Genomic DNA, 25,033 nt, shown 5'->3' on the forward strand with positions numbered 1-25,033 from the left:
TCTGAAAATTGAAATAAAATTATTTTGTAAATTTGGACCATATTTAGTGGTAAACTGATCTGAACTGACATGAGATTATTTATAGTAGGAGCATGCATGCATCTCTGTCCTGATAGATTATTGGTTTTCATGGTTAAGTGTTAAATATGCACTTTGTTACCTTTCTAAAATATGAAAAACTCTGAATTTCAAAACACCTCCGGCCTCTAGGGGTTCAGGTAAGAGATTGTGGTGTTTATCATCATTAATTTTCCCAAAGGATTAGCATGTGAGCATAAGAATATTGGTTTCTTACTCACTGTTGCTGGCAGTGGAAATACAATGCAATAAATAGACGGTAATTTAGTGCATGCCCCTAAGAAAGGTTGGAATTAGAATCTGGAAAAATAAACTACATACAATATGGGAGAGAATCTTAACAAACACAAAACATATGATAATACTTATCCATAGAAATTAGTGGAGAGTACTTGTAATTTTTAAAACCAGTTTTCTGTTTGATATAAATACAGTGTTTCGAACAGATTTACTAAACATAGTTAAAAGAAATCTGAATAGAAATAGTTGATATGCAGACTAATATTTGCATAAAAGCTAATTAACCGACTGCTTTGGAAACATTCAGTATTTTGTTGAGTGATTTGGCTTTGAAAACAAGTAGTAAAAATTGTTTTTTTAATGACAAAGGCAAATGACATACAATAGCTTTGACTCAGCAGATTGTATTTTTTTTTTCAAGTAACTATAGGGATGAAACTGTGAATAATTTTCACATAACAGTGCTTTTTTTTATTTCTTATCTATGGTCATAGATGACTGATTAAAAATGGATGAGAAACTTGCTCTTGTCATGACAGATGGTGTCTCTTGGACTCTCCGGTGGGCAACTTGACTTTTAAAAAAGAACTGAAAATTCAAATTGCTAATACCAATAATTTTTGAAAAATATTTTCTTTTGCTTAAAAAAATCTTCATATTTAAAAACTCTTGATGAAATAGCTTATAAAAAGCTTTTAAATGATTCCCCGATTGATTGACTTTAACCAGTATTCTTAGTTTATAATAAGTCAATTTTTGAAAGATTATATTAAGCTGTTAATAGCAGTATTTATGTTTAGATTTCAACTAAACTATACTCAGATAGAAATAGTAGTTGTTAAATAGTTTAGAAAATGGCTCATCAACTATTGGCTCACAACCTCACAATTTGTGATACCTAAAAAGGGGCATTTTGTTAATATCTATGGTAGAACCTAATGTCTTTATTATCATTTTCAATCTCTTTTTATCAGGTGAGGTTTCATTTTAATCTTCAATATGATTACTTATCTTCCTACCAAGTCAGATTTCCTTCAATTCCCTACAGATCTGGTTCTCACATTTGTTTATCTTTTCCTTAAATCTGTAGTATTCATCAGTTTCTAGTGTATTCTCGAATATTATACATTTACCTCCAAAAGCTTTCCTTAAGTGGCTTTGTCCCATGTGAAGCATTTCCTAACTTTCCTCACACTCTGTACAGTAACTGATAACTTTACTAATAAGGAGGAAGAACTTAAGTGACATACTTTGTTATGAGAAATAATTTTGGAAGCATTCAGAAAATCTTGAGAAGCGTCTCATATGGTTTTAAATATTAAAATATAAACGAGTGATACAAGGGCTTTTAACATTGAGCTTATCTCTTTTTTTTAATGGAGGTTTTATTTCAGATCCCATATGGATATCTATCTTCTTTTCAATTGGTATATGTGAAATGAATAGTAATTTATGAAGGATCTCTTGAGGGTAGGGATGGGGGTTGGGAAATCTCATGAAGGAAATTTCATTGTTTTCCTTCTCATGGCCCTCTTAAGAAAAGGAAATGGGGTAAAGAGAAGACATGACCTTTGTGATGGTGTAGAGTAGAGTGTCCAGTTCTTCATTTGCTTTGGGCGGTCACTGGATAAAGTGATGATAATCATACGTATATGTCCTACGTGATTACAGAAGGCAGCATGTAGGTGAATTGTTTGCTGAAAATCACATAATCATTTTAAAAAAGTCAACTTGTCAGTAATGTATTTGCTGTTATATATAAAACTGATTCTCCTTTCCTGTTTCATGTCCTTAGAACTATGTAATTCTCAACTAAATTGCAAATGTCCCCAGGATGGCTAGTATATACATTTTCTATCTCGGACTGAACAAAGACAGTTCACGCGCTCTCTCTCTGTTTTTCTCTGCCTTCTGTACCTTGAGAGATTTCTTCTCTAACTTATCTGCTAAGAGGTTTAGCTATTTTTAGAAATAGAGAAGTGACTTTCCATTGGTGCTGGGGTTTTCCCATTTTCTTCAGTGACTTCATAGACTGCCCAAATCAAGGATGCCAAGACACAGATTTATTCTTTAACCATGCATTGTCTAGAAAGGGAAGCTGAGACAGTGGAGTATTTATGCCACCCTAAATTCAAACCATGACAAGATTATATATGCAGAACCAAGTGTTAGACAAACCTGTATTCTAAAACCTCAATATCATTAGTATCACTGCAGTATATTGCTATGATAGAAATTCGTCATGAACAAAAAGGTTTGTAGTGGCTGGAAGAACGTTTTTATAAGCCAAATTGATGGTCGCTTCTCTGATGTGGTAGTGCTATAATAGCATTCCATTGTACACTTGTTTGGCTCTTGGGGAACTATCTGAACATAATATTTTCTGTAATTTATTTAAACATATTTGCATAGCCTGCAAATATTGAAATTTCAAGACCTTCAAGTGCCCTTTGTTGTTTGTTCAGACTTTATAATCAATGTTGCAAATATCAAGTGTAATATTTTCATGATTTGGGGCTTGTTGAATTACAGATGAATGCACTTGAACCCTCTGCTCATAATGTATAAACACAGACAATGCGACTCCTTTGTTCTCATTTCATGACATTATACAGTACATAAAATTCCATTACAGTGATTTGTTTCATGCAGACATGTCATAGGCCAAATTATATTACCCTTAAAATATTATATATATTAAAAATCTCTTCCATGAGTGAAAGGCAACTGTTACTCATTTCTCCTAAAATTAGACTTATAAGCAGACGTAAGTTAATTGGATTTAGGTTGTTTATCTTTGATAAGACATAAAATGCTTCTTATTCTACCATATTTTAAGAGTCATTCAATGTACATGGCAAGGGAGCTATACGTATATTTTGAGCACCTCTTAGGATACAATAGCATATATACTGAACATCTGGGATGCAACAATGCATCAGATACATAGAGAAATTAGATCTAGTAGGAGAAAGAAGCATGCATCTGATATTCACCCAAATTATAACTGTGAAAAGTTTTAGGAGGTGTTAATATAGGACCCTGTGAAAATGTTCAGTAAGAGGACCTAACCTTGTCTGGGTCAGGTTGGACAGAGTGGGTTGGAAGCTGGGAGGGAGGGCTTAGAAAGTAAAACTGTAAACTAATTCCACAAGGATGTGTAGGATCTAGCCAGGAGATATAGAGGAGTTCCCCCATTTTATTAGTACATATACTCTTCTTTGAATTGTGGAATATGATTTTTAAGTTAATTCTAGTAGTTTTTCCCTATAAATATACTTGATTACTATTAACAAAGATTATTCTGGAAAAATTAGGAAGGAAAGCAAACATCATCAGCAATGACAGCAATCAATGATCCAAGAAACTTCCCCCCAAAAGCATACCCTTCTCCCCCCCAAAAGCCCTATACAACTATAAATCGATATTTTAGTAAATATATATAAATCCAAATTTTTAACAAAACGGTGTCACACATCATTAGATTATGGTTGTGCATCCCTTTTAGTAGCTGCAGCATCTTTGTGATAGATACACCATTATTTATTTAACCAATCCCTATTTGTGAATCTTTAGTTACCTCTAACTTTTCAACAACCCAAAAATATTTTTAGCAAAGTCTATTGTGTTTATAAAGTTGACTTAATCAGTTTAGTGCCTAAATTAATCTGAGATAAGGAGGCATTCATTTATCTATTCCAGAGCTGCTTTGGCTAAAACGTAGCTATCTTTTTAAATTAGGACAAACTTTTCTCACCATAATTAATCTTATGAAAGGATATGACTTAGAATAAACAGAACTCTGAGTAAACTAGGGAATCAACTACATGACCTTCAAAGGGTCACATGGTTCTGGTAGCAGGAAAGTGGGATGTAGATTCATCTCTAATCTTCCACCCCTAATTTACTTACGTCTACAAAATGAGAAGTAAGGCAAGTGCTAAAGTACTACCATGAGTTAAATTAACTTCACGTTATGGCAACCATTTTATAACTGGTGTGTCACACAAAGTTTTGCAAAAAAATTCTGCTGACAATTCAAGCATAAGTTATATTCAGCATCCACAAAACAGATTTCATCATGTTTTGGAATGCTGGAATGCTATTATAGCACTACCACATCGGAGAAACAGTCATCAATCCGGCTTATAAAAATGTCCTTCCAGTCACTACAAACCTTTTTCTTCATGATGAATTTCTATCACAGCAATACATTACAGTGATACTAATGATATTGAGGTTCTAGAATACAGAATACTGATGTATTTGTCAGTAATAAAACATATATTATGCTCCTAAGGAAGAACTCATTAGGAATTTCTGAATTCTGGAGGGATAAGTGAGAATTAGATGCTCTTTTAAAATGTTTCATTTTAGTTTATAAAAACAGTGTCTACAAAATTGAAAGTTAGATATAGCTTAAAAAGAAAGAAGAAAGGATGAAAATCTTCCTCAAATATTTGTGAGAAAACAGAATATTAAAACGGCAACACTAATATCTAAACAAATAGCTAACGATTAAATGTTCCTCATCAGTTAATTCAGTCTTATGTAATTCTTGTTTCATTGGGTCCAGAGTCAGCGGTCTCCCTTGATGAAGCCTTGTGCTTACACAGGAAAAATCCATGTATTAGTGTTCAGTTTAGACATATATTCAAAACTGGTATTGTAATTGTAACTGTTTTGTTAAACTACTGCTTTTTCTTTGGTAGAACCATTCCGGTGGCTATGTTTGTCTTGTATATTTGTTACTTTGAGGCTATATTTTAGTTACATATTCACTGGCTTAAGAATGAATTGCATTTGCTAATTGAATATCTGGTAATCAATTAACTTTTTGGTCAAAATATGTCAAGATTTAAGTACAGTACCCTTGTTTTCAAATAATTATACATTCCACATTAATCTTGTGAGAACACATCATTTTTCAGAAGCTTAATGAAGAGTGAAAGGCTAATTGATTTTAGTAAGCATTTAGAAATACTATTTTATGGTCTAAAAGTATTAGCACACTCCTATTTAATTGCTGACCTCCCAAAAGGCTGCAGTCCAGAAAAAAACAGACAAGAAAAGCAGTGGATAGGACTGTGGCTTTCCAAATCCAATCTTGTATACCTATAGGTTTGAAACAAAATAATAAATCAAATGCCTATGAAGGAATAAAAAAATCATTTACTCACAAGAAAAAAAATTATACCCTAAAGAAAATGACCTTATCTTTGGCAAACAGAAAAATAAGAACTGTGAACTTGCTACTTTTGTTGTGTAATATTTAATTTATTACAATTGTTTTTAGGTCATAAGTTCTATAAAATTTATGAATATTACTTAAAACCCTAGATAAATCACTGTTATATTCTCTACGTTAAAATAATTAGGCAAAAATCATAAAATTACATCAAAGCTCTATGTCTCTTAGTTGTTTTAATTTAAATAGCTTGTAGATATTTACGTAAAAATATCTCAAGCAGTTTACTAGGTCTGTGTATAAATTAGGATGATTTTGATTGTAAGAAAGAAAAATATTTCATGCTGGCTTAAATAGGAAAAGGGAAGTTAATTTGTTCATGTAATAAAAAGTTCATTGATAATGAGATTTAGGTTTAGTTTGATAAGGATTCTGCCTCTGTCTCTGAAATTTTGTAAGCTCTCTCTTTCTCTGTTCACCATAGGTGTTGGAAGGCCACCAGCAGAAACTAGGGCTCTGTGCTTCCTCATTCACACGTGAGAGGAGTGAGTGTCTCTTCCCAAAACCATTAATTAAAAGTTCCAAGCTTGACTCTGAACTGACCACCCTGAACCAATCACTCAGGGCAACGTGCTCTGTATAGGCTAGGTAACGTCTCTTTCCTACTGTAGGAAAAGGACCAGCATTCTGATTGGCTTATCCAGTCTCTCAGCCTGGGAGAAGGGCATTCTCCTCCTGCCGATCCAAGGGCTTCCATATGCAACAGGGAGGGGAAAGAGTGGAATGGATAGTGAGGAGGCTTTGTGGGTGGCCATTACAGATTTATTTTCTTTCTCCTCATGCTTGAATTTTGGGGGAGGGGAGGGAGTTGAGAAATCATTTTCATTGATCCTCTCCTTGCACAAGCTGCTTTTCTCCACATATCATCTTTCAGGTAATCCTCTTGACAATACTAGGAAACAGATGTTATCTCACTTAGCAAATAATCAGGAGGAGGTTAGCCAATTTAATTTTCTCAGGTTCACACGGCTTGTAAAAGCATATTCTCAAGTCCATGCTCTTTCTCCTGTGCTCTTCAGGTTGTGAACTATATCATATTTGCTAAGTAATTTTGTGAGGATGATTATTCTGAGTTGGAAGATCAAAGGATTTATACATTTTTAATAAGCATTCATTCCACAAATGATTAGTGTTCCTGCTGTGTGCTTGGTATATTATAGGTGTTGGGATACTATGTTGAAGAAAACAGAGGTGCCTTCGAATCTTGTAGATTTAGTGGGGGAAGCAAATGTTAATGTCATGCAAATAAACGTATATTTACAAACTGTGTAACTGCTCTGTGGTAGGATCTGTCCAAGTCTGGGAAGGGAGGTTAGAAAGTTTTTTCCCAGGAGGTGACATTTGAGTCGTGGTCTGAAGGATGGGAATGAGTTAACAAGGCAAAAAGGAGTGGAAGGAAGGGAGAGAGAGAAACAGACAGAGGGAAAAGTGCATGGTTAAGAACTGAAAGGAGTCGTTTTGGAGCATAGAGAGAACAGTGACGCAAGACGAGGATGAGACAAGTAGATAGGCTGGATCCTGCAGGGCCTTCAGGTGGTGTTAAGAATTGTGCCTGATATTCCACCAGAATCTATCTTGGGAAGATAAGAGCTGATTTTATGTACTTTAAACATTTGAGAAAGTTGCTGAGATAGTATCTTAGTATCCGTTGTAGTTATCGCTATGAATATTTATAGTGTTTTCTTAAGAACATGTTTTCTTGCCTCAACAAAGCCTTCAGTTATAGAATTATTCCATCATATTTAACTTTTCAGCCGTGGCATGCTGTGTAAGTCATTTGTGGCAGCTTTAAGCTTTTTATAACCATTTATAACTTGAACTTTGATATAAAACAGTGAAGGTAAAGGCATCTACATTTTAGTGACTATTTATCAAAAGAATATTAAATTAGTTATAGTTGCAAACTATGCAGAGAAGAAAAGTCCAGACATTAAACATTTGGGGAAGGAATATGGGAGAAATAATATATAATTAATTTAATGTAAGTTTCAGATAATGTTTGTATGTAATCACTTTAGTGTTGGTGGCTTGGCATGCTCTATGCGCTATCCGTGTCTTGCTGGAATTGCATTTGTGACCTCCTTTTATTTTTGGTTATGATTAAAAAGTGAGAGAGAAGCAGAACTTGGTTTAAATATACAAAGATTGGCTCTTGCATTTGACTAAAGCAGTATAAAAGAAAAATTTTGCTCATACCATATGGTATATCAACACCATAAATAAAGCATGTGTCCAGGTTACTAATCAGAGTTGGACTTAGGTCTTTTGGGTTCATCCCTGTGGGGAGGATGGTTTACTTAGAGTTCAAACATTTGACCTATAGGGTAATATTTAAGCATAGAAGTTGCTGACTGGGCCACTTTCCTAAAAATTGAACAAACGGACACCATTACTTTTGATCCTGTTCCTTCACTTGCTGAAAGTATAACTTTAAACATTATCAAAATAAACTTTGAAAATAGGAACATAAGTATTATTGAGAAACTAACTTAAGCTTTTTTGCAACTTAAGCAATATTGCTTAAGCAAGCATCTTCACCCTTTTACCTTTGTAAATGGTAATATAAGTTGTACTATAAAAACAATTTATTTCGTTGGTGGGAAAGGTGTGTCTTCTCTTCTGGAGTGACAACTTAGATCTCTTGTCTTCACGTTGAGAGGTAGGGAGAAGGGTAGGGCAGATATATGTGCACAGTTGTCATTAGAGGCCTTGAATGAAGCGTGCTTATTCCTTGCATGTAATATATGATGTTGCAACAATTTCCTGCTCAAATATTTTCCATACCACTGCCCTCTTCTGTCTAGGAGAACTGACATTCCTTCTCGTATGATTTCAAGATAGAGGTAGGTTAAATAAAGACTTTCGTGTGTAGTGCTCTCCTGGCAAGTTAGTAAACTACTAATCAGTTTGAAATGCTAACATTTTTACTCTTTTGTATCGAAAATAACTGGTGCTTCCATTTTTTAAGCATCTCAGAGATCTTTCCCTATATTGTGTCATGGAATAGTTCATGCTGTTAGGACTGGTAATAAACCCAAGTGTCAACCTCTTTATGTAATTTGAAAATGAAAAATACAGAGAATACATAATGACCTGAGCATTCAGAACCCATTCGACTTCAGTACATCACAAAAAGCCTGCGAAGAGAATGTGCTGAAAGGGGCTGACGCTCATGTGCATGGTGGTATGTACCTACAAGATGAACTGTTGGGGACCAGCATTTGCTCATTTTTATCAAATATTTAAACACTTGCCCGAGTACTAGGTAGAATACCTACTGTCTGGGATTGTCATAGTATATCTCCAAGTAATTTTGGAAAAAGATATGGTTTGTTCATTTATTCAGAAATTATTTATTATTGAGTGGTAAGTTACTGTGTCAGAGCCCTGGAAATTTGAGGGTGAAATGTTTGGTCTGTACACTCGGTCTAGAGGACAGTTCATGTCAAGGTGAGGTGGGACATAAGGGAAGGAACACACAAGTCTGCCTGGGTTGTTGAAGTTTCATAGGAAGTTGTCCCTGAGATTGTGTCTTGAGGGGAGACGGGAGTGGCTTCCAGGAAGGTAAGTCTATGTGTGGGCGTAATAATAGTGATAATAATAATATTAATGAAGCACATAATGTTTATGGAATATTTTGGTGTTTTTTTTTTCTTTTCTTCTAAGTGCTTTACACATATTACCTTTTTTATTCCTTGCAACAAGCCTGAGATAGCCACTACAGACAAGGAAACTGAGGCAGAGGGTAGCTGGTTATCTAGCCTGCAGTCACACAGTTACTAATGGCAGAGCTAGATTTCAAATCCAAACTGGCTGGCTCCACTTCCCTTTGTATGAAAAAAATGACCTATTTGGGCCGGCCCCGTGGCTTAGCGGTTGGGTGCACGCGCTCCGCTGCTGGCGGCCCGGGTTCGGATCCCGGGTGCGCACCGACGCACCACGTCTCCGGCCATGCTGCGGCCGCGTCCCACATACAGCAACTGGAAGGATGTGCAACTATGACATGCAGCTATCTACTGGGGCTTTGGGGGAAAAATAAATAAATAAATAAAATTAAAAAAAAAATGTCCTATTTGGGAATGGTAGAACTGGAAATGGGTAGAAGGTAAGGTATGCGGGTATTTGCCAGGGTTTGGCTGGTCAGGTAGCTATGGGTCAGATCATGAAGAGCCTTGGAAGATATGCTGAGGAGTTAGAATTAGTAGAATTCGTTAGAATTAGCAGAATCAGTATCTATGCTTTTTGGAGACAAAGTCCAGAGCTTACCTTCATCAGAATCACTTGGGGTGCTTTTTAGAAATGCACCCTCCCAGATCCCACTTCAGATCTCCTAAATCAGAATTTCCATGCTCCAGAAAGTGGCCAAGGGGCTTGTGCCAGGTATGGTCAAGTGGTAAGTAGATCTATAGTTTCTAACAGCAGTTGCTGCTATTATTTGCCCCTAATTTCTTGGTATTTAATTTGCTGAGTTGAAAATTAATGTAAAGAAGGCTGTGAGTTCGGTTTTGTATGTCTTGGGTTTAATTTGCTTGCAGAATATCCTACTGAAAATGTGAAAAAATAAACTGCTGGCTTGATTTGGAGATATGGAATATTTGAGTCTTCTGTTTATGGCTGGTAGGAGACTCTCATGGATATAGTTGAGATTATGCATGTGAAAAAACAGAGCAGTCAGCATGGCTGGAAAGCATTGAAATAGGAAAAAAATGTGAAATGTGAAATATCAAAAGTCAAGAGATTAAGAATAACATCTTCAAAAGCAAGAGGGGACCAGGGAGAGGTGGAGTTCAGGAACCAAGGAAGGTGGGTTTCATGATGGTTTCTTTTTTACTTGATGCATCTGAGAATTCACGTAAGAAAAGGCCTAGAAAAAAAAAGGCCAATGGGTGACCTGAGGAAGCAGAATTTTGGGTGGAGTCCTAGGAGTGGAAACCAGATTGTAATGAGCATGTGCAAGTGGGTAGAGAGTGAGAACGGGGTTGGATTACTCTTTGTAAAACCTTGACTTTAAGAAGATAATTAGAGAAGGTTACAAGGTAAAGGGAGAACTTAAACATTACTAGCTTTTTTGTTTCATTTTACATAATGCACACTTATTATAAAGATGGAAACAATACAGGTACACAAAGAATAAAGTTCTCTTTCATCCAATAACCAAAAAATAACAACTGTTAAAATTTGTCATTTTTCAAGCCATGTTTCTATGAGTACATATTTGTAGTAGATATGTATTTACACTTTTTAATGAAAATAGGTGACAGCTGTCTAAATTTTCATGTGTACCTTAATGTATCAGAAATACTTATCTCTTTCATTTCATATTATTTTGCACCATTACTTTTTCACAGTTGCCTAGCTTACATTGTGTGTCTATAAGAGTTTATATAATCCTCTTATTGGCACTCTTGCCTGCTACCATTAGTATCTTAGTGGGTAAATCTTTTCACACTTTCATAATTACAAATTTTGATTAATTTCAAATTGTGGAATTATTAGATTAAATTAATAGAACAAGGTCCCAAAAGGAGTGTGGGTTTATGGATCTATAAATCAAGTATAGATGGATTAGTCTTAGATAAAAGGACAGACATTTTCTTCTTCCTGGGTGCAAAGAGAGGAGAAGTATAAGCTTATAGGTGGCTGGTGGGAGAAAGAATTGAGAGAATGCCTTGAGGGAGTAGCCATGTGATAATCTATTTTATCTTAAGGTGGATACTGAAAGGGCAGGTTGTTATAGGCTGTTGGAAAGTTGTGCAGGTTTGAAAAAACAACTGAGAAGAAAAAGCAAAGGAGTATATGAGGGGTGGGTTCTGGGGCTACTGAGCAAAGTTGTGCATAGCTGGTGTTGAGCACCATGTGTTGGTAGTGGCACCAGATCCCTTAGTTCCATTGTCCTTTTTGGCAGCATTCAGAGCCCAGGTGTAGGAGTTGAGAACACCAGACATGACTTAATCTGCGGTTTGGTGGTTGTAGGTCAGGTAGGTAGTCTGCATGGGCAAGATAGGAGTGCACGATGGAGCTGAAGGTGGAGGGGGAGAGAGCAGTTAGCTTTCTGTGGTCATGTAAGGAAGGAAATGAAGCCGGGAGGGACTGATAAACAACACAAAGAGTGAAAACGCGGGGATTTGAGGTTGTCAGAGAGTAGGAATAAAAGAGTGAGGGCTACAAAGTGATAAAATTTCAGCCAGACAGTGGGACACGGGGCTGAGATTTTAGAAGGAGAGCAATTTACACTTCAAGTGAAGGTCCAGGGTGTAGCCGTGGATTGGGGAGCCCAAGTTAAGGGAAGATGAAGCCATGGAACTTATATGCAGCTTGACGTTGTCCATGTGGATGTGGGTGATGTGAGGACTTTTAGTAAAGAGGAAGAGAGTGCCCTAGAAATCTCTAATCCTGGATAAATGACGAAACATTGATAGCTAATAATGGTAAAGAATGAGGATGCCATAGCTAGTTGACCCGGATGTTTAGCAAAAGTTTTTGGAAGATGAAAGTGATAATGAAGGTGATGATGGATGTTTTGGAAAGTAAAGGGCATCAAAATAGCAAATGAGAACTTCTAACATGCCGGAAATCACCTTCTGGCTTGAGATGCAAGAGTTGGTTGTAGAGATGGGTAGCCGGACGGTGTCTCTTTTCACCCTGTAGCTGAAGAGTGAGGAAGACAGAATTCTAAGTGCTGGAGTGAATTCTTCTAGTAAACTCCCTGTGGGTCTGAAAGTGGGTTACATATATCCTCAGGTCTAAGCTATTGTCTTGCAAGTGAACATACGGGGTTGAAGCCTGTACTCATAAGCATCATAGCTGGAGTAGAGGACTGCTTGTCATTAGCTGCAATTATTTGTTAGTTTCTACATTTTGCTTTTTCTCCTGTAAATTCTAAAAGCGATCTAACTGGGAGAGAAAAGGTATGTCAGGGTTTGGTTTCTCAAAGAAATTGTTTTAGATATTAGGGAGTAAGGTAAAAGGGTATAGAGCATGATAAAATATCGGTTTTTGCTTGCTCTGTCGAAACCCCTGGGTGTAGTTGAAAAAGAATGAGCTCAGGATCCAGGAGTTTTGAGTTAGAGACGACAGAAAGTCACTACACTTTGGGGCACACTTGTAGAATATAGATATTGAATTTAGTACCTCTGAAAGGTCTGAGTTCCCTTCTCTATTATGGTAAAACTGCCATCTTCCATTAGCTCCCTACTATTCTTAAAGAATTTTCTTAGATCTGTGAACTCCCAGCTAGATCTAAACTGGATCTGTTCTTAGTTCTTTGCAGATATTTCAGAAGGAATAGGATGGTAATGGACCGAGTGGTGAGTTTAGATATAAGAATGACCTTAGGAATGATTTTAATTATAGGAGTAAACAAATATATAAACAAAATTCAAGATTAGGTAGATATTGAACATCTGAAGGTTCCCCTAAGAACACCTTCATAGGCTCTTGGTGATCAAGAGATATTTTTGGTTGGGTCAGATGCTTTTGGAGGAATAAGAGGTGGAAGCAACTATTTTATTTAAAAAAATATTGTGGTAATAGAAATGATTTAGAGATGCTAGTTTTAAACTTGAGTTATTAAGAACCTAGTACTGTGCGGTGCGTATGGTATTGCCAAAGCACATGTTGACTGACCTGAATTTCTCTGGCAAAGCACCTCAATGTAATTGTAATTTAGCATATTCCAAAATTCTGAAGGCATTTTTGCTTGAATCGGAATTCAGAGCTCGCTCCAGGTATTCTTCCTTCTCATGTTCACCTTCTTTTGCTTTTACTTCTTCACAATGTCTTTGCCTGCTTAAGTATTTATTATGTACAGTACAGCTACCCTTACTCTTATATTTATTTAAGCTTGGTTCTTTGCTCTTTTTTTGGCCCTACCTATTAGGTCCTTTAGCTTAATCATCCATGTCTGCTTCTAGTAGATTGTTTCCCTAAGAACTCTGTAAGCCATCAAGTGAAACTGATTTGGATTTTACAGCCCTGGTGATTTTCCTTCTGGTGTACTCCCAAGAAAATGCTATGGCACAGGAGCTGATGAATCATTTTGTAGGGCTTTCGCTTTCTATTTAGTACTGGAAAGATTAGGTATGATCATGGACATGGAAACGTCTCCTAATATCACAAGGATAATACAACCATAAAATAAAATCATCAGCGTTAGCTTTGGTCTCTGATAAATGTAATAGATGGTGATTTTTAGCAAATTGAGTTTCCCAGAGAACATTCATTCATGTAAAATTTCACTTCTGTAAATTTTCATTGCTTGTACTGGAAGCTGACTAAAATGACTTGGCACCTGCTGCTCTGTGTCTGGCGTTGTCCTGGGGGCCTTACACCTGTTAAGCCATTAAATCATCACAGCAGGCTTGTGAGGTAGGTCTGGAGTCTCCCATTTTGCTGAAAAGAGATTGAAGCTTAGCATGATGAAATAACTTTTCTTATGCCAGCCAGCTAGTAAGGCTCAGAGCTGGCATTTGACTCCTGTTTGTTTGACTCTCACTCCAGCAGGCTCCCTCATTCAAGATAGACATGGGAATATATTGAGGCTTCATTTTGGATTTAGACATTGATTTGGATGAAAAAGAAGCCAACTGCTGTTGGTTGAGATGGTTGGCTGTTGGGAATTAATTCAGCCTAGTACGGGTCTAATGCCTGGCAAGGTCCCAGGCTTCTGTCACATAGTACTGCCAGATGAAGGGTTGCCTTGATCATCAGAAATTTCATTTCTGTGTAATGCAGTTCCACTGTATAAAGGAATGAATTGTGAGAAAATAAACTTGTGTGGGGTGATAGTGTATATTTCCCCCAGCTTGTTTGAGGCACTGCTGTCATGGTTATTGTATCTTCTAATTCTTGGCATTTGATTCAGGACTATGATTCTCAAAGCGGGCTCTTGGCTGGAGTCCAACATCTGCCATTTGTTCCTGCCTTCTCCTTGCCATTACATACCTCCCCACTGATATTCGCTCATATTTTGCTACTACAGTAGCTTCTTAATTCAATCTCTCTCTTCTTCAGTCTATCCTAAATATTGCCAATCATACTAATTTTTTCAAAATACTAATTCTGCCTAAAATTCTATTGTGCTTCATACTCTGTCATTCCATTTATGTAATATTCTTGTAATGACAAAATTATAGAGATGGAGAACTGATTAGTGGCTGCCTGGAGTTAGGGATGTTGGGGAGAGAGGAGAAAGTTATACCTCTAAAAAGGATAACACAAGAGAAATCTTTGAGTAATCAAATAGTTCTGTATCTTGATTTGTGGTAGTGAGTACATGATTGATGCAAATGTGATAAAATGACATAGAACTATACACAAATTTTACACTAATGTCAATTTCCTGGTTTTGAGATTATACTATACAGGTATATAAGATGTAATCAATTGGGGAAACTGGGTGAAGGATACATGAGACCTCTCTGTACTATCTGTGGAACTTCATGTGAATCTATAATTATTTAAAAATAAAAAGTAAAAAAAATTCAATTATCCTTTAAAATGTTCAAGTTCCTTTGTTTATCATATTCATTAAGTTTCATATTCTTTGTTTCCTTCTGAATTAATCATTCAAAGTCATCTCCTGATTTTTTTTCTATCTAGATTTTGTTTGGCATTAACACAATGTTTGGCTTCTACTAGGTTACCAAAAAATGCTTCTTGGATTAATTGAACAATTGAATATGCTTTACAAAGAACAGTGTATCAATGCTTGGTCTCATTACTAACCATCCTTCTTTCCTACTCACCTATGTATTGTCTTTCTTGTCTCTGCCTTAATGACTAAGCAGCATGCCAGGGATTTGACTGGTGGAGTCCTGAAGACAGTCACAGAGCCCAAAGTCCAGTCACAAATTCTAAAAGGCAGTAGCTTTTCGAGGGCTTAAGACTTCGTGTCATAAGGGCACGATGAGCCAGGAAACCCAGGGTATGAACTGTGGTGAACCATGACCATCCAGCCTTTCAAATTTATTGAGACCAGTTTTATAGCCCAGTGTATGACCTGTCTGGGTGAGCATACCATGTGTACTTGAAAAGAAAAGGATATTCTGCGGTTGTAATTTTCTATGAAAATCAATTTCAGATCTTCTGTGTCTTTAATGATTTTTGTTTTTTCGGTCTGGTTCTGTTAATTACTAAAACTATGGTTGTGGAGTTGTCTGTTTCTCCTAATTCTGTCAGGTTTTGCCTCATGTATTTTGAAGCTCTGTTATTAGGCACATACACATTTATGGTTGTTATGGCTTTATCCTGATGAATTGACCCTTTTATCATTGTAAATGATCTCTGTGTATCTTTGTTTTGAAGTCTTTGTTATTAACTTAAACACTTCAGTCTTCTTATGCTTACTGTTTGTGTGGTATATCTTTTCCATCCTTTACTTGCAATCTATCTGTGTCTGTATATTTAATGTGAATCTCTTAAAAGACAGCATAGAATTGGATCTTACTTTTTATCCATTCTGGCCATCTTTGCCTTTTATTCAGTGTGTTTAAACAAGTCCATTAGCATTTAATGCAATTCTTGGTATAGTTGGATTCAGGAGCCATTTACTATTTGTCTTCTTTTTGTCACTTCCGTTTTTTGTTTCTCTGTTCCTGCCTTCTTTTGAATTAAATGTTCCAAAATGATTGTAGAGTTCCACTTTAATTTATCTTTTGGCTTTTTAGCATTTTTTATGCTTACTCTAGGGATTCAATATATATCCTTAACTTTTCTTAGAGTTATTATTTAGGGTCAATATTATACCATTTCATGTAAGATGTAAGAACTTTGAAACTGTGTATGATCTTTTAACCCCTCCCTAACGTTGTGCTATAATTTAACCCCTCCCTAACATTGTGCTAATAATCACACATATTACATTTATATGTGTTGTAAATCACACAATGAAGTGTTAGAATTTTTTACTTTAAACAGTCACATCTATTTTAAAAACATTAAGAGAAAAATAGTCTTTTATATTTACAATTTCTGGTGTTCTTATTCCCTCTGGATGTTTGACTTTCTGATATATTTCAGCCTGGAGAACTTTGGGATTTTATGTACTTCAGGTCAGCTAGGGACAAATTTCCACAATTTTTTCTTATCTGTAAGTTTCTTTATTTGTTTTCTTTTTTTTTATTGATGTTTTAATAGTTTTTAACATTGTGAAATTTTGGGTTGTACATTTTTGTTTGTCCATCACCATATATATATCTCCGTTCACCCCTTGTGCCCACCCCCCACCCCCATTGTCCCTGGTAACCACAATACAGTTTTCTCTGTCCATGTGTTGGTTTATATTCCACATATGAATGAGATCATACAGTGTTTGTCTTTCTCTTTCTGGCTTACTTCACTTAACATAATACCTTCCATGCCCATCCATGTTGTTGCAAATGGGACGATTTTGTCTTTTTTTATGGCTGAGTAGTATTCCATTGTATATATATACCACATTTTCTTGATCCAATCGTCAGTCGAGGGACGCTTAGGTTGCTTCCACTTCTTGGCTATAGTGAATAATGCTGCAATGAACATAGGGGTGCGTAAGCCTCTTTGGATTGTTGATTTCAGGTTTGTTGGATAGATTCCCAGTAGTGGGATGGCTGGATCATAGGGCATCACTATTTTTAATTCTTTGAGGAATCTCCATACCGTTTTCCCATAGAGGCTTATTTACTTTCATTTTTGATGCATATATGGCCTGGATATAGAATTCTGCGTTCACAGTTGTTCTCTTCCCTGCTACCCCACCCCAGCTCTGTACTGTTCTATTGTCTTCTGTCCTCCATAGTTTCTTATGAATACTCAACATTGATTCTTATCGTCGTTTCCCTGTATGTGGTGTTATTTTTTTCTCTGACTTCTTTTAAAATTTTTTCTTTTCTTTTTTTTTTTTTGTGAGGAAGATCAGCTTTGTGCTAACATCTGCCTATCCTCCTCTTTTTGCTGAGGAAGACTGGCCCTGGGCTAACATCCATGCCCATGTTCCTCCACTTTATGTGGAATGCTGCCTTAGCATGGCCGGACAAGCGGTGCGTTGGTGCGCTCCCGGGATCCGAACCTGGGCCACCAGCAGCGGAGCACACACACTTAACTGCTATGCCATGGGGCCGGCCCCTAAAAATTTTTTCTTGTATTTGATTTTCAGCAGTTTGACTATGTGCACCTGGGTGTAGTTTTCTTTATACTTAACCCTGTTGGGGATTTTCTGAGCTTCTTCAGTCTGCACATCTATGTCTTTTACCAAAATTGGGAAATTTTCCTCTCTTACTTGCTTTTTCTGTATTTTCTCTTCACGTTCTGAAACTCTAGTTACATAAAATGTTGGCTCTTTTGCTAGTGTCACATAGCACCTGATGATCTGTTTTTGTTTGTTTCTCTCTTCTTCAGATTGGATTTTCTAGAACATCCTTAAGCATACTTACAATAACTGTTTTAACATCATTGTGGGCTAATTCCAACACTTAGATCAAATTTTCTCTTGAATATAGGTTATATTTTCCTGTTTGTTCATATGTCAAGTAATTTGGATTGTACTGGATTCACTTTGTGAATGAGACTTTGCATAGACTCTGTATTCTGTATGTTCCTTCAAAGAAAATTGATTTTTTTTTTATCTTAACAGGCAGTTAATTTGGTTGAACTTGAACTAAATGTTGACTTTTCTGTGGAAGGTGGTGGCTCCACTGATCTATTCAAAAACTAATATTGAATATGGGCTGTGTGTCATGTGCTAAAGTAGGTGACTGTTCTAAAATTACAAGTAGACATGGACCCTAACCTCAAGAGACTTGCAATCTGCTTGATAGAGATGGGAAAGTGAACAAATGAGTATGATAACTTCCCATACATCATATGAGATAAGTTGTGAAATTGTTAAAATGCAATTTAAAAATTGTTTCTGAAACAACTCCATTCTTTTGAGAACAAGTGGTAGTTTATTTATTATATATAGTGATGATGAAAGATTGGCTGATGAATATCTATTAGTTACACTGTCATCATTTTGTTAATTCTTTGAAGAAAAAGACGTTTCAAAAGCACAGCATATTGTGGGTAAGCAATATTAAAAATAAATGTTTAAATTCTTGACTGCCATACTTTCTGAGGAAACACAAATGATCATAAATTATGGAATATTAGACATTGCTGAGATAAAAAGACCTCTTTATACTAAAAAAAGTGTCACTGTTGGGAGAAAGATATTTTAAAAACCATTTACACTCATGGAAAATGTATCTTAAAAATCTGAACGTTTCTTATATCAAATATTGAGGTTTTCTAATCCATTTTGGATGCTATCTGTTTATACTTATATCTGTATAAATGAATGGGAAACATGGGATTGGTTTTTATTTTGTAAAAGCATATGTACCCGAGCAGTAACTTGAACCTTTCTTTTCTCTTTTTTTCCTGTTTTAACAGTGTATCCTATTCAGTACATGTATCTGAAGATTACCCAGGTATGCTTTTCTTCTTTTAATTTTTATTACAAATATTCACATCATGATTCCATGAATATTTTCTTCTTTTGGAGATGTGAAATGTATATAAATGTATCAAGGGGTGAAGCATTGGCAGGGAAAGACTTAAAGATATAGAAGAATTCTGTTGATTGCCTGTGAGATACGTCTTATCCTGAGATGCAGTCCAGAATCAAAATCGTTTCTCAATGAAAAGTAGTTACATGAGCCCATATGATAGCTTCAGCTGATATGTTTATGTCATTACAGTTAAAATAAAGATTCTCTAAACTGGGTTAGTTGTTGGTTTTGGAACATCATTTGGCTTTTCATAATGTAAAAATAAGAGGTAAAAATAACATGTAAAATAATTAGCTAAAAATAATAGTAATAGCTAAAAATAACAGGCTTTTCTTCATTTCTCTAAGTACACACATAATTAAACAATTCTCACAACAATCCTGTGAGATTGTTACCGTAATTTCGCCATTTTACAGATGAATGATGACGCTGCTAATAAGGAAGAGCTGGGACTTGAAGCCAGTGGTCCAGAGCCTGTGGACCGTACCACTGGACTATACTAGGCATCTTGCATATACACAGCTGTCCTCACTGTGTGTCCTAAAACGTATTACTAGGGCCACACACACTTGTCCATAGAAAATGGAATATAAAATCACTGCAGATCCATTTTTCTGTAACTTAAACAAGTATTTTTCTTCTAGGCCATGGTCAATCTTACTTTCTAGACTCACTGTAATCTCATCAGATGTGTATGCCAACACTTAAGTCCTGATAATTTGAAGATATGAACGAGATGTTTCTCTTTGATATTTTTCTCACAAATGATATCTATAATTTTATCTTGAATAAGAGCATGAGCACTGTAGACTTAGTGTAGATCAAATATGACTTGATTAGTTTACCCCAGAGAGAAGAGTGTAATGCAAGAATCTATTGTTTATTGTATTCTCCCCCCCCCCCAAAGCCCCAGTAGATAGTTGTATGTCATAGTTGCACATCCTTTTAGTTGCTGTATGTGGGACACGGCCTCAGCATGGCCGGAGAAGCGGTGCATCGGTGCGCGCCCGGGATCCAAACCCGGGCCGCCAGTAGCGGAGCGCGTGCACTTAACCGCTAAGCCACGGGGCCGGCCCTGTTTATTGTATTCTGTGGCAAAGAATAGCAAATTTTAACTGCCTATAGTTCACACATATATATATTTTTTACTCCAGTATTCTTCATAACATCAGTTGGTTACCAAACTAATGATTGTGATCTAACAGGGTCGTAAATTGGAATCATAATTCCAATTCCTATTCAAATGTAGCCATTTTATTCACATACTCTGTGTGATTAGGGTCATATTTTTCTATATAAAATGACTAGATTACTGTAAGTAACTTTGATTATATATACTTTGAGTACTTTTTAAATAATTAGTTCATAATTTGGTATAAGGATATTGTAAAACTTATTTCTTTAGCGTTTAAGCTAAGCATTTCCTGTGGTAGTTTGCATTATGCATTTAATCTTTTTACAAGATCGAATGCGGCCGGCCCGTGGCTTAGCGGTTAAGTGCGTGGGCTCCGCTACTGGCGGCCCAGGTTCGGATCACCGGCGCGCACCGACGCACCGCTTCTCCGGCCATGCTGGGGCCACGTCCCACATGCAGCAGCTGGAAGGATTTGCCTCTGTGACATACAACTATCTACTGGGGCTTTGGGGAGAAAAAGGAGGAGGATTGGCAACAGATGTTAGCTCAGAGCCGGTCTTCCTCAGCAAAAAAAAAAGAGGAGCATTAGCATGGATGTTTAGCTCAGGGCTGATCTTCCTCACAAAAAAAAAAAAAAGATCGAATGTCACGTTTTAAAATAATTTTGTAAATCATAGACTCCCTTACAGTTATTTTACTCTAATCTCCATATGTTTTGAGCATAGTATTCTATGAAACTACTTTAAAATTAAACAAGGGGAGTTATTGTTAAAGATACACCTATTTTTTAATAGTAGTATAAAAAGGATTCTAGGCAGATTTTATTGGAAGAACCAAGACAGAAAATATTTATAAAGAAAAATATTTTTGGTAGATAGTTTTCCAATCATCTCTTCCTTATTATGATATAGTATATTTTAGATGCAGAATGTTTGCTACTTAAGTACATTAGGAAAATAAAGACCTCACTATTTATTGTAAATGTTATAATTATTGTGCTTCTCATCTGAGGCAGCTCCTGGAGATGTCAGCCACGAGAGGTGCAGGACTTTTAGTCAAGGTGATAGAAATAATGCCACAAATCAAAGCCCAACTTGAAGACAGTAAGTGAATTATTCTGTAGCACAGGAACATGGTGGAAGATGCCTTCAGTCAACCAAGTGAACCAAATATTTAGCTCCCTCTTGTGGCCAAGACATATTACTCTCTTCTTTTCTCGCTGTTAACAGGAGCCCCTCTTGGAAATAACAACATACAAAAATTGAAATTTAAAAATAAAGCATTGGTTATCATTTGTGCTTTTTTAAATTGAATTCCCTTCTTGGAGCAAGTTTTTGGTGAATTTCCAATATAATTTCACTTCTAAAAAAGAAAAGGACTGTAAATAAAACACAAGGATGGGAGAGAGAGTCAGTGCATTCTGAGGTAGAATTTTGAATTGGCTGATGCAACCAGTACAATGTATACCAAGTATTTTCATGTACATAATTGAATTGATTCTAAACCCATTCAGTGTAGAGATAGAACAGGGGCTATCATGACATTTTATACTTGAAGAAACGTGCTGAGAGAGGTTAAATAGTATTTCCCAAGGACATGTAGTTTGGTGGTAAAACCAAGTCTATAATTCAGTTCTGATTCCTTTCACTTCTGGGGAAGAAGTAGTAGTAATGTTTTTATAGAGCTTTCTTCAAAGTGAGTATTACTATGATAATAGTTTCCCCATTATTGAATTTTAATCTACATTTATTTGTACTAAGGGTTCAGTTAATATGCTTGACTTCTCACATAGACAATATTATGTCAAAATTATATGTTTGCTCTTCCTTTCCAGTATTCATACCGATGTTTTTCCTTGTCTCGCACTGGCTAGAACTTCCAGAATAATTTTTAATAACAGATGTGAAAGTCGACAGTGTTGTCCCTTTTCTCAGAATTACTGAGCATGCTTCCAGTGGCTTTCAGAAAAGAAAATATTATTCCTTTTCTCATTTACCAAGCTTTTTTTATTTTTAAGAATGAGTATTAAACCTTTATCAAATTCTTGTTTGGCATCTATTGGGGTATCACATATGCTTTCTCCTTTGAATACAAGGTGACAAGTTATATTAGCAGATATCTTAATGTTGATCTCTAAGAATTATGTGCATTTTGTCATATACTCTGTTATTAAAGACTTGAAATTGCTGAAGGAATTAAACTATTTCTTTGGCATTTTGATAGAACTTGCAAGTAGATCTGTCAGGGATGGTTCTGGGGCAATTGTCATATTTTTCTGCCATGATTATCGATCTGTTCTATTTTTCTATTTCTTAGTCATTTTTTATCATGCGTTCGTCTTGAAAGTCTACTTTATTGGTGAGATGCCCAAATTTTTTAGCAAAAAGTTTTTTATAGTATTCAGTCTATAAATCTAAAAATCTTCTGCATCTCTGTGGTTATTTCTCTTTTCTCCTTTCTATTGTTTTATGTTTGTTCTTGTCTTTTTCCCCCTTTGATTTTTCTTCCAAAAACTTTGCCTATTTTAAAAATTCTTTCAAAACAAATAGCTCTCTTTTATGTTGTTTTTAATTTCTAAATGCAGTAATCTTGATACTGCTTTTATTAATTCCTTCTGCTAATGTTCCTCAGGCTTTTTTTTCTTTTCTCCTTTTCCTGGATTATATGGTTCAATGATTAACTCATCCTCTAAGTTTGAAAATAAGGAATTTTCTTTGCCCTATGGAAATGTATCAGCGGAATCCTCCAAATTCAGGATTATGTCACCTTGTTTGTTTCCTTAGGGACCGATTTGTCATTTTTTAGGTAAACTGTGCCATCTATTGGAAATCATTTCTTTGTTTGTTTTTGTGAAAATGGAAATTTAGAGGTTGTTGATTGAGTTTGAGGGATACATAACAACATATGTGTAAATGAAACACTAAATATGTTGGCTCTTCAAAATAAAGTGAAGAAATAGAGCAGCCTTCTGTTTTACTTGTACTCCTTTATAGAATTTACAGTGTACACAGTTTTTTGTTTTTTAAAGGTAGGTATGTTATAAGTCACAGATAATTGGCTCTGCTATAACAGAACAGCAGAGTTCTTTCCCATCAGTTCCCACCTTTAATTAGGAGGCGTACCTACTGGTGGGTGAGAATTCTCTCATCCCTTTTATATGTTTTACAAGATATTGTAAAGTTGTTAAGTGACAATTTTTTGATGTTAAAAAAACATAGCAATGCATTGATTTTTGGATTCAGACAGTTTCACCACTTTCTAGCTGTATGTAATTACTTTGATTTACTTAAATAATTTTGTCAAATTACTTAATTTCTCTGCGCTTTGGTTTCTGCATCTTTAAAATAGGGATAATAATTGATTGGCTTGGGGGTTGACATAAATATTAAGATCCAGGGAAAATATCCGAATTATATTTTAAAACCAATATAATTATTATTTATAATTATTTCTCTTAAGTTACATAGTAATGAATAATGGAATGACTTGGCTTAAATTATGTTGCATTTGAAATAGAATAAAAGCAGTAGTTTAAGAGATGCTTTTCCATAGCTCTCTACTCATCTCTCCCTGGTTGTCCACAGAAGTTCCGGTCATGCTTGCATAATCTGATAGGGAAGGGAACAGAAAATATTCATATTGTTAACAGCCTTTAACAAAGATCTATAGGTCCTCCACAAGCTATACACGTTAAAGAACCTAACTGTTACCCGAAATTTTAAGAAAAAAAATTGCAGCTCTAGAGTCAAGTGGGAGAATTCCAGTGAAGGAATTTGGAGTTTGAAAACATTCTATTCTATCACTGACTCATTCTGTTACCCTAAATGCATTCCTTACCCTTTTTATGTCCTACTTTCTCATGTCTAAGCAAAGATGATGTTCTTATCACAGATGTCAAAATAGTTTGAGGAAGATTTAGAAATAATTATTTAAACAACAACAACAAAAGAAAACATAGAATCCATTCATACAGCTGGGACGATTCTCAAAGATCATCAGCAAACTTCTTCATTTTATAACTAAGCAGACTGTGGCTTAGGTTAAAAGGGATCAACAGCTAGTTGGTAGCAGTGTCTAGATTTCATGTTCTTTGTCTACTCTCCTATTATTTCTGTTCTTGATTTGGGTATACCTCTGTGATCTGGCCTATTCTATTGTAATGGTGATTTGATAGACATTGTCATGAAACCTGAAAACATTTTGGTTTGAATAAATTAAGCCGAAACCAGAAATTGAAAGTGTTCTGGTGCCTAAGTACTAATCAAAACACAAACTGGTAGAAAGTCTTTTAGAAAATGATAGGTTTGGATGCATAATCCTGTCTTTCAGCATTATGCAACATGTATTCACCAAATCATATTCTCTTGAATCAAATCTCACTGCCTTCCAGTGTCAACACTTTACATAAAACGTTTGGTCCTCTAAATTGAGTTATTCACTTGCCCGTTTTCTTAAACAGAAAGTGCTAATTTGCTTGCCTCTTGAAGCTTTAGTAAAATCCTCCTCATTCCATGACACTGAGATATTGCGTAATACAGTGTCCACATTATGGATTTTTCTGGATCTTCCCTTTTAGTTGGTGGTCAGCTATTACTTCTGTTGCTTTTTTTTTTTTTTTTTGTGAGGGAGATTAGCCCTGAGCTAATAACATCTATTGCCAATCCTCCTCTTTTTGCTGAGGAAGATCAGCCCTGGGATAACATCCGTACCCATCTTCCTCTACTTTCTATGGGACGCTGCCACAGCATGGCTTTAATAAGCGGTGCATATGTCCATGCCCGGGATCCGAACCTGCGAGCCCCA

At 35.8% G+C, this 25,033-nt stretch overlaps 1 protein-coding gene across 3 annotated transcripts in view; it reads left to right on the plus strand.

Annotated features, from left to right (window-relative positions):
- PARP8 (poly(ADP-ribose) polymerase family member 8) overlaps positions 1–25,033 on the plus strand; it is a 171,920-nt gene that overhangs the window by 68,209 nt on the left and 78,678 nt on the right. For all 3 annotated transcript variants that reach the window (XM_087443264.1, XM_087443265.1, XM_014781621.2), the window contains exon 4: positions 18,977–19,014. In XM_087443264.1, the coding sequence (XP_087299390.1) occupies positions 18,977–19,014 (38 nt within the window). The remainder of the gene's footprint in view (positions 1–18,976; positions 19,015–25,033) is intronic.

This window comes from Ceratotherium simum, chromosome 18, assembly GCF_057802395.1.
Source record: "Ceratotherium simum simum isolate JZ-2026a chromosome 18, ASM5780239v1, whole genome shotgun sequence".
Classification (NCBI taxonomy): Eukaryota; Metazoa; Chordata; class Mammalia; order Perissodactyla; family Rhinocerotidae; genus Ceratotherium; species Ceratotherium simum.